This window comes from Hippichthys cyanospilos, chromosome 6 (assembly GCF_059441005.1).
Source record: "Hippichthys cyanospilos isolate Australia breed blue-spotted pipefish chromosome 6, RoL_Hcya_1.0, whole genome shotgun sequence".
Classification (NCBI taxonomy): domain Eukaryota; kingdom Metazoa; phylum Chordata; class Actinopteri; order Syngnathiformes; family Syngnathidae; genus Hippichthys; species Hippichthys cyanospilos.
This window is the reverse complement of record NC_142374.1, coordinates 3,537,630-3,548,621: the sequence shown is the minus strand read 5'-3', so window position 1 is coordinate 3,548,621 and position 10,992 is coordinate 3,537,630. Positions and strand designations below refer to the sequence as shown.

Sequence of the window (10,992 nt, the reverse complement as noted above, 5' to 3'; positions counted from 1 at the left end):
AAATTAAAAATGTGAAACTACACAGTGCAACAAAATGAGAAGACCAATAAAGTCAAATTCCAACCACTCCACAATTTGAAAAGATCCTGACTCTTTCTGAGCTGTCTCTTTGTAACTGTCGGCTATTTTAGTATAGCTAATATATCCATGTAAACAGATGTTATTTTTTTTTAGTTTGGTTGGGTCTCAGATGAATATTTCAACTCTTTCAAACCAGACGTGTCCGATGAAATGCAGTAAAGCAGAACATTAACCAAGAGGGAAAATGATTCAAATTGGGCTCCGTTTTTAATCTCTTTCAATCAACATCTCATACGACCAACACACAATTTTGTGTAATGCTTTTCACATATGCAGCTGTGAGTTCATGAGATAACATAAAGCACAGCAGCCGTAAAATACCTGGAAGTGACAAAATCGCCATACTCAAATACCAATGAAATGTGGATTTTTCTTTTCCATGTAGCTGTTTCAAAAATGTGTCAATTTAAGTGGGTGGCTACATCATGGAACGATGACCAATTTTGGATTTATTGAGCAGTAAAATGACGAAACATGTTCAATGTTGTTTCTGTGTGATTGGTACAATATTACTTACAATTGGAGATGAGAAAAATGTAGGAACTTTGCATTGCCATAGTTTGGTTCTTGATTTTTTTTTTTTTTTTTACATTATAGGACAGTTGGCTTTCTGACACCTTCAATACAAACGTTAAAAAGTTTAAAAATCACCTTGGTCAAAATGCTTAAAAGAAGGCTCAAATTCAAAACTATTGATACAGTACATTCAATTAGACTTATACGTACTTTATCTTGAATCTGATTAAATGAATGGAGCTCTTTTATATCTGTACTGGGACACATTGACTCATACCCAAGAAGGTATTACATAATTATGTGCTTTCTGTAGAACATGAGGCGCTATCATGAGATTTGACCATTCTTTTGCCAACGATGATCACCATAACAAAAAAGATGTTTCCGAATGTATATTGAACGGCATGAGTTGATGTCTATCACTTCATGTTACACTTAGAAAACGAAGAAAAAAGTAAGTCTTAGCTTTTAGATGCAGGTAAATAAAGCCAGAATGAAATCATAGATGTATACCTTAAGGTTTGGAAGGTAACTTCATTGCTATCACAGTATATAAGCAGCTGTGTCCAAAATATATTCTCTGAAGCCATGAGTGACAAGTGGATCAAATCGTGCTGTTTTTTTTTTTTTTTTTTTCTTAACAAGTCGATTTATCGTTTTTTTAATGTCACCATCAGAAAAATGGGTTTACAAAAACAGAAGGGAAAAAAAGCTTATATGATAAGAAAATTCAGTGTAGTCCCAGGGAGATAACATTAGATATTTACACAAAAACACTTCAACACACCGAGAGCCACATACTTCCTTCTAACAGCATGAATGTAAAGCAAATAATAAAAATACTCTTTCACCTATGTAGGTAGTTTGCTGTTGACATGAAATCAGTGAGGACTAGAAGATAAATAGTTCACATTTGTCTCTCCTTTGCATTTGAAGAGAAAACAAAAAGGCTTAAGAAAAAAAGGTCATTTTGAAATATCCTTCACTAATTAGTAACATTTCATACCACATTTTATTCTTTTCTCTTAACAAAAAATGCCTTAGCTTCTTCTAGTAAGCATAAAAGAGCCAGTGTTGAAACCAAATGTAATATAGAATTCTTTTTTTAGACATCATAGACTATGCACAGATAATAAAAACATTACACGTTATCCAGTCTTTTTCATACAAGAGATTATTCCTCTGTTTGGTCTGGACTGATGTGAAAAGACTGGAGATTTGCGCAAATCAGCATCAACGTTACGCTACGATCATCGGTTAATCGACAAAGTGTAATGACTGCTTTTATCAACAACTCAGTTCAACAAAGACAGAATGAGGTTGTTCACATCAAACTTTTTAACGTCCCACACAATGCAAAATCTTGAGAAGTGGTTGGTGTTGAATTTGGGACAAGAAAGTGACCTAGGGGACGAGGCACACGTCAGTGCGCAGGTAGACGTGCGTGGGTAGGACCCCGATCAGCTCCCAGCGTTGCTGATTGGAGAGGACTAAACAGTGAGCAACTGGCAAATTCTGCCCTGGAATTTCCAATGAGTAACAGCCTTTCGTTACGACGAATGGTCACGCCAACTCAGCTCAACTTTGGCGGCTGCCGGCAAGGACTGATGGCAGAAAGGGTGCACAGGAGCTTCTCGGATCTGATTGAGGAGTCGCATCGACTGAGTCAGATGAACGGCGGGGAAGCGAGAGAGAGGGGGAAAAGGTGAATTTCTCAGCTCACTTGACATGTTCAGCACTGTGGGAGGAACAGTAGTACTTTTTATGAGCTATGAATGTCGAGAGGCTGCTGAACTTAATATTGCACAGCCTACAGTAGCGAGAGTTACCGTTCTGGACCGGGGAGATGACGGAGGTTTTGGGATTGGGTGCGGAGGCAAGCAAGGGTGTGGGAAGGGGATGGGAGGCAACAGTTGGTGAAGTCTTATCAGGAAGGATGGATACCTCCATGGTTTCTCTTCGGTGGTCAGGCACAGGTGACAAAGTCAGTGGGGGAGCCCTTGAGGGGGAAACTGGCTGAGGCGAGCACGCCGATGGTGATCGAACCGCACCTGATGGGCTTCCGTTTATCAGAGGAGAGGAGGGAGAAGTGGTGTTACTCCTCGCCTGCCCGTTAATGCTCTCTCTGTGAATGCGAGAGATCAATTTGGAGGGGCCACTTGAGCTATTGGAGGCGGCGGCTATGCCTCCATCACTCGGACTAAGGCTGGGGCTGGGACTAACTATGGTGCCTGGCTGGGGGTGAGCCTCCTGCGGTGCCTGAAAAGATACAACCAGGCCATGAGCAGTCTTGAAGTGCTCCATTAGGTCACATGTGATGGGCCTGTTAGGACAATAGGGACAGACCACCTGAGAGGAAACCACTCCTGGCGCTCCTGGCGTGGCCGCATGCATGCTTGTTGTATCGGGTGGAGATGTGGCATCGGAGGCGGTTACAGCTGAGGCGTGAGGACTGCTTGATGAGCCTTGTGCCTGTGTCATCCAATCTGAGGAGAGAAGATCTTGGCGCTCCTGGAGAGCCTTGCTTTTCGGAGAGGTAGAAGCTGATCTTTTGAGCCTGTGAAGCTGTAAGGTATGCTGTTGAAGTCTAGTGGCGGGGCAATAGTAGGTTTTATGAGCCAAGTAATTCTCAATGCTGTTGAAGCTGATACTGCAGGCGGTGCACTTATGGTAATCGGTGAGCGGCAAGGCAGGAAGAATACTGCCGCTACCACGGTGAGGAACTTCTTTGAGGCGGGGCCGCTTGCTCAGATCCATTGGACCGTCGCCTTCAGGGCTCGGGCTGCCCGCGCCACCGGGAGAAACCTCTTGTTTGACCGCCAGGCCGAGCACAGAAGGAGATGGAGCGGACGCGGCAGCTGCAGCAGCGACCGTGGCAGCGGCGGCGGCGGCCGCTGCTAAGGCTTCCGTACGCGCCATGTGAATTTCATACATCTTCTTCCTTTTGCGCGTACGGATGGGCTGAGGATGAAAGGCTGCTGCTGCGGTGGTTGCCTTTGCCATGTGTATGGCTCGCTGGTTGGACGGGTCATGACGCGATGCGCAATAGAAGCGTTTGTGAACAGTATAGTTTTCGTGACGACTGAAGCGAATGTTGCAGGCCTCGCAAAAGGTTCTGTTGGGATCGTCGTCCATGTCTTCAGCAGAGCCGCTAGCGGGGCTCTGGCTACCTTCACTTGCTCGCCCCCCTCTACTGCCTGCACCCTCACCTTCTGAAGAGGATGATATTCCTTCCCGGCCTGTTGGTGTTTCGGTCTTCAGCAGCACTTTCTTGGTTTCTGCTGCTCCGCTATCTGCAGGTGGTTCGGATTCCGAAGGAGAGGCGGAGGCCGCTCTGCTTGCTACTCCATCGTGAGGAGATGCCGCTGAGTCTTGCGCCTTGCTGCACGGCACCGTGGCTGGGGAAGTATCTGTTGTGGATCCGGGGCCTGAAGCTGAGATAGCACCTTCGCCATGGTGCCTACTAGAGCAGTAAAGCCTCTTATGTGCATAGAAATTGTTGATATTGTTGAAAGTAATATCACACTCGAAGCAGGTAGCTCCTTTTAGAGGAGGTGTGGCTGTGGCTGTCGGTACAGCTGGCGCAGAGGGAAAGAAGGTGCCTGTGTTACTCTGAGGAATTGTCTGGCCCTGCTTCAGACGGCTGTGAACCATCTCAGACATTTTAGCCAGGATCTCTGAGGCCTGAGGCAAAATGGCTGTTTCTGGGTTGAACATGTACTGAGGCAAAAACATTGAGCCACCTGGAAAAACTGAGCCAGCACCACCTATATGACTTGGGCTACAACCGGGAGTAGGACTCGTCGGTTCTGTTTTTACTGCAGTGGTAGCAGGACTTTTTGGAGAATTTGATGTCTGACAAATGGAGTTGGTGGTTTGCCTCTCCTTTGTTTTCTCTTCTACTTTCTGCTCAGCCTCCTCCCCATCCTCCTTAAAGTCCATCTGATGTTCGTCTGTCTCAGATTCTGAATGAGGCTCTTCTTTAATTCTTGGGGTGGTGATTTGGGCATCAGGCGGACTGCAGTCACGTGGAGTAGCGGAGCCCCCGTTTGCACCCGGACTGGAGGAGTCAGACTTTGGGACACAGCCTAAGGGCTCTCCCTCTGGTGTGGATGGCTGAACCTGGTCGACGGATGATGGGGTACTTTGACGAGGGGTGGGGCTCCTTTCAGCTGGGACTCGCACTTCCAGATGGGTTCGTACATGCTGCTGCAACTGGGAAGGGGAATCGGAGTTGTGGCCGCACACTTGACACTTCAGCACCACGCCGGAGTCTCCTGGGCTGAGAACTGATCAAGAGAAAATATGTTAAGGCAGTTGCTTAATTGTCAGCAAAAGCTAGCATGTAGATTATGAAGAAATGTTGTTGAGAATGTTTGCATTGTCGACAATGACCCTTTATGTGAAAATGTACAAATTTGGGAAATGCCTTAATCATAATACAGTGTGTATATATATATATATATATATATATATATATATATATATATATATATATATATATATATATATATATATATATATATATATATATAATGTGGCATCAGAAGGGGACGTGTAGTAGAGGGCCGCTACTTCCCATTCTGTGAACCAATGCCACACCCCAAAATGGCCGAGAGGCCGAGGACTCCAATGCCCAGCATGCCTCACTGCCTCAACAGGTGTAGCTGATTAAGTAATGGGATAAAAGCCGGCCTGGCTGATTGGAGAGGGAGAGACTGTGCTGCTGCGGACGAGACACGTGAAGCAAGAGAGTGCCACCGAAGACAAAGCCAGAGAGTTGTGAGAACAGGTTTTATTTGGAGTTTGACCGTTTTTGAACTGCTTTATGTTGTACTTTGTGCGCCAGTTTTGGAATCCCGTGAACAGACTTTATTTCAAGTTTTTGCATTTTTGATCATATATCTTTCCTGCTTTCGTTTGTACTTTGTAAAGAGAGTAGTTTTGAACTCTAAGAACCAACCTGATTTTGATTGCTGTCTTTTGACCACCTGTTTTGATATAATTTCTTTGAACTTTGAGTGACAAAATAAACATTTTATTGAGAACATCTGACCTCTGTGACCCCATCTGCCCTGTCACACCTCACGTGACCCCACTATATATATATATATATATATATATGTTCACTGAATGAAGTACACTTGTTTCCTCTGTCAACTTCTCAAATTTTCTCCACTGCAATTTTGGGCTAAACAGGCATTTTTTAATCTATTTAATTTTTTTGCAAAGATATTGTGAAACATTATTGACACGCGACATCTTACAAATCTACGAGGTTAAGTGTGATTGTCCAGCGATCGTGTGACTCACCAGTGGACAAAGACAACTTCGGAAGGCCTGGGCCCGGAGAGTAGACCTCAGTGCGAGATCCAGGCTGGCAAACCATGTGGCTTGTAACCAGATGGCTGTAGAGAATATCCCTTGTGGTCGAGACAAAGCCACATCCATGGCACACCCCGTTCAATGTGTCAGTGTGGACCTTCAAATGGCGCTCACAGTTTGCTTTAGTGGTGAATGCGGAGAGACAGATGAGACAGACAAATGGACGCTCACCTGTGTGGAAAACAGGGAAGTGAAATGAGTAAGGGACCCAAAACTGCTGCTGAGGTAAACTCATGCAATACATCTTGTTCTCACCGCTGTGTGTACGCATGTGAATCTCCAGCGAACTTGCACTAGGGCAGCTCTTGTTACACTGAGGAAAGGGGCAGATGCGTTCATTGGGGTAGGACTCTTTAGGTTTGTCTTGTGGCGGGGATGAGGCTGCAGCTGGCTGTTTCTGTCGGCTGGCACAGTAGTACATGAGGTGGGCTTGCAGGTTCCTTTCGCTTCTGTACCAAATCCCACAATCTTTGCACGGGAAAATGTCCTCTGATCACAGACACCACAACACGAATTCAATTGAGTTGACTCAAACTACGTACAACTTACATCTTAGAGTTTATAACCTTTGAAAAGCAACAGCGGGCTGGATGTGTCATCATCCAAGTGAACTTTCACAGTGGAATTTACATATACTGTATCTGCATCAACCAGACAACTCAACGCATACAGTATGACGAACAGTATGGAACAGTTGCAAAGCAATCGGCTGAGTTGATAATCTCTGGTGAAGACCCGCATTGCCATCATGTGGTGAAAGCGCATAATACTGGTTCATGAACAAAGAATCTTGCTATACTGCAGAATGAGTAAGATTTTAAATGCATCAACACTCTGAAAAAGGTGGAACTTTACTCATCAAATGTGTAATTATAGGAATGGTATTAAAACGACACTCACTATTGACAACAGCGGTAGCCAAGATGGCAGCCATGCCCGCTTGCTGCGGAAGGAGCTGGATGTCTGTGTGGAGCGCTGCAGGATACAGTGGCTCTTCTTTTACCACAGAGGTTTTTGGGGTGATAATGTTGAGAATAGGTGATCCCCTGGTGACAGGGGAGGAAGGTTTTGGAGGAAGCATCGCCGTGGCCAGGAGTCTTTCGGCTACGACAATGTCTCTGGTCACCTTGCAGAATAAGTCTTCACCTGAAATCATACAGGGTCAGGGCAGAAGAATAAATAACTGTCACACCTTATCATTTTTATTGAATTGTAACTAGGTAGGAATAAAGATATTATTTTATTAATATTTGACATCTAATGGATCTAGTCAGTCATGTGACAGCGAGTCAAATTCTTCTGTGAGTGAGGCAGAGTGATATATCTGTTGACAATCTCACCCTGGCTGTAGATAGTACAGTTGGCCTCTGATGGGTTAGTGGTCAAAGCAAGGGAGGTTATCCAACAATCCGGGTCATCACACACCACGGTCCAACTGGAATTCTTCATAAAAACAGATGCACAGCAGAATGTAAGACCTGAGCAGACAAATCTCCCTAAATGCAATGAAAGACTAGTCTATATGGCTAGTAACCAATGACTACATAATCAGCTAAAGAGCACATGTGAGGCAGGACATATTTAATCCCTAAATCGTTTTGTGTTTAATTAAAAGAATTAACAGACCAATAGAAGAGATGAAATAGGAATTAAAACATGTAGAGCAATGCTGAAAAACTCAATACAAAAAACAAAAGGAAGGTAAAGTAAGATCCATTCCATTCCATCTGCTATGGAGCCCAGTTAAAAAAAAAAAAAAAAAAAAAAAAAAAAACAGGGGGACCACTCATTTTAGCGACAAATTGAAAACACAATTTACGAGTGTCCTGGTCAAATCATGTTCTCTTGAAATCATGATCACCTTTGGTGATGCTGATGAATGAATTGGAGCTAATGCTGATCCAGTAACTAGATTCTTGTAAATAAGAGGCTCTTACGCGACCCACAATAGCAAAACACTGTAATCCACAACTCTTCGTCATCGCAGATCGCCAGTGTACTCATTTTATAATGGCACAAAAGGTGGCCCACGCAGTAATGCCTATGAGCCAGTTGGGGGTAGCATTGCCTCGATGTTATGTCACAGAAAAATGTTTTTTTTTTTTTTTTTTAAACTATTAAAAAAAATCTGATATTTGCTTTGGCAAGCTTTTTTTTTTTAGAGATGTTTTTCCTGTGCGCGAATAATATACTACTCATAAATACAAGCTAAATGCTATTTCTAAGTAGTCAGTACAATACTGGATATAAATATGTCATGGCATGACAAAATAAATCACTTTTTAATGTGAAGATGTTTATTTGTCTCAAATATTGCAGAAAAGGCCACAATCCACAAAACTGTTGTGGTCTTAAGCCTTGATATGAAAGCCTCTTGTACATGATGTAATAAGAGTACGATGAAACTGGAACAAAACAACACATTTTGGAGAACTGAAACACCTGAAAAAGATGGAAATTACGCGTGGGATTGTTTGGGATGGAAAGAAAGAGTGGGAAGAGAGGAAGAAGCTTCTCATTCTGTTTCTCCAATAGAGATGGAGGCCGAGCGTATTGTATTTCACGGGGAACTGAAACTGATGGGACGATACGACTGCTTTTGTTTTAATTTGTAACCCAATGCTGGAGCCGCCTGAGTCGTAAGTACTTCTAATTTGTTTCAGACTAATTCATCATGCCCACGACTTTGGAATTCACCATGATAGGGCAATTGGGAGAGCTCAGTAGCACGCCAGTGGAAAACACAAACGCACATCCATACACACACATTAAAAGCAACAAAATGAACTTAAAACTAAAAGTTACAATTTCACCAGTCTGCAAAGACTGAATCTAAGCACTGCATATGTTCCTTATCCGTCTTTGCCAGGTGGAACTTTGACCACACTCCAGCAAAAACTATGTTATCATTACAAACGAAACATACAGTGAGCATGTCACATTAACAAATTAAGATATCCCGTTAACTGTACAACTGGAATTTGTAACAGCGTTACCACACATTTATAGCCACGCACACACAGACATCGCTTCACAGCAAGATAATGAGAATTAGAGGCGTTAGGTCAGATCATACTTTGTGAGCGTGTGTGTAATTAACCAGGCCTAGAGAGATGTGAATGAGTTAAGCAGAATAGAGAGGCCACCGAACAGTCAATAGCTGCATATGGAAAATATGGTCACTTGTTGGATTAGTGTATTTCATTATCAATTATTTTATTCATTAAAGAGCAAGATTGGATATTGTTGAAAATTACTTGCAAAAGTGTTACATTTTTATGGCCATTAGAAAAAAATATCAAGTAAACGCTACAGCAACTGCCATGTTTTAAGGAAAAAAAAACAGTGTATCTGTTTCCTAAGGTGGTCATGTGCTCTTGTGGAGTAATGGCCCAAGGGCTTCTTACTACATTTCAATGTCTAATAAAGAATGGTCAACTTTGGAAAATGTGTTTTGCGCCATCATTGTAGAACTTATCTGAGCATCTGTTTGCCCTCTTTCCAAAGTTACATTTTGCTGCACAGGTAGTCCCATGATTGTCCCATGATTGAAAATATTCCTTTGAACTTTGGTAATGAAGAACGGCCACTGAACATTGATGCCTTAGCTGTCTTTGGCACGGGCATATCCAATGATCTTATTGAGGATTACATTGAATGCAGCTATCGGTAATTAAAAAGACTAAACACATCAAAGTATGAAACATGTAGGGTCAGATGCATTGTCAAAAATGGCTCAGAGGGGAGTCCAAACCTCATGTGTCCACACACCATAAGGGTAAAAAATTGGCATTGGACGACTTTTTTACATAAGCCCTAAGGCACAATGGTGTCATTTTTCAGATACAGACAGCAATTGACAAAATGGCTTCCCCCTGAGAAGAAAATGAGTCGGTTTTTCTGCTTCATTCAAAGTCCTCATATGTAATTTTGATGAGAATACTGGTTTTGACTAATGGGGCCCAGAATACAACCTAATTTTGTAAAGAAAATTTTTGACTTCATAACGCCGCTGAGCCGTGAAGGATTGCAAGTATCTGATGAACGTTTTAGCGATTGAACCTTGAATAAAAAACGGCATTGACAATATTCGCAAACCTTCTCTGATCGATGGGATGAATAGGTTTTTCAAGAAATGCTATTTTCTACTGGAAATTGTTGAACAGAAACTTGAGCAAATTCAACACAGCCACAAATGGTTGTATTGCAGTAAAATGACAACACACAATCATGATCATGATCCAGCGTGCAAACCTCACATGTCCAAATTCAGAAAACAGGGGAGCTGTGATTGGTTGTCACCTGAGCCTTGAGCACATGTGATGTGTATGAGTAATGATATCAACAGTCAGTCTTGATCTTGTGGTCTTACAAATCCAAAAGAGAATGCAACAGTAATAACTGAATTTTGCAAACTATTTGAGATGGAATGATGTGTCAGATATGACATGAAACATCTAATGCAGTGGTTCTAAACCTTGGCGCAGGTACTGAACCTCATCAGTTTCATATGCGCGTTCATCAAACCCTTCTTCAGCAAAAAATAATTTGTTTTTTAAAACATGTATGGACAAAATCAACAGTCCATGAAATCACACAAGAAATGTTCATAGCTGCAAAACAGTGTGACATGTGCTGTTGCCTATGAGACCAGTTCAGATACTCTCAATGCTGTCCTTTACAGAGCAAAGTCTGTTCCTTTTCCTTTTTTTTATGTCGAGCATCTTCGAAAAGCATTGGATAAGACTATATTGGATAGGAAATAATACAAATGATTTCATATAATTATAAGTAATATTAATTAAGTCGTACAATCATATTATTAATATTGTGTGATGTGTGACAAAGTCGTTTCAGCTAAAATGAAAGGAAAGGCGTACAAGACCGTGGTGAGACCAGCGATGCTATTTTGTCTTGATCCAGCGCCACTGAGGAAAAGACAAGGGACAGTGCTGGAGGTATCACAGATGAGAATTCTGAGGTTCTGTTTAGGAGTGACCAAGATGGATA

The 10,992-nt window shown here is 42.4% G+C and overlaps 1 protein-coding gene across 1 annotated transcript in view; it reads right to left on the bottom strand.

The window, feature by feature from the left end:
• Nucleotides 1–2,189: 2,189 nt before the first annotated feature.
• The window catches only part of zfpm1 (zinc finger protein, FOG family member 1), a 104,648-nt gene continuing 95,845 nt past the window's right edge, over nt 2,190–10,992 (bottom strand). Inside the window, exons 5-9 of the mRNA XM_088417628.1 lie at nt 7,323–7,425; nt 6,883–7,128; nt 6,238–6,471; nt 5,911–6,153; nt 2,190–4,886 (exon numbers count right to left, since the gene is read on the bottom strand). Coding sequence (XP_088273754.1) covers nt 2,317–4,886; nt 5,911–6,153; nt 6,238–6,471; nt 6,883–7,128; nt 7,323–7,425 — 3,396 coding nt within the window. The 3' untranslated portion in view covers nt 2,190–2,316. The remainder of the gene's footprint in view (nt 4,887–5,910; nt 6,154–6,237; nt 6,472–6,882; nt 7,129–7,322; nt 7,426–10,992) is intronic.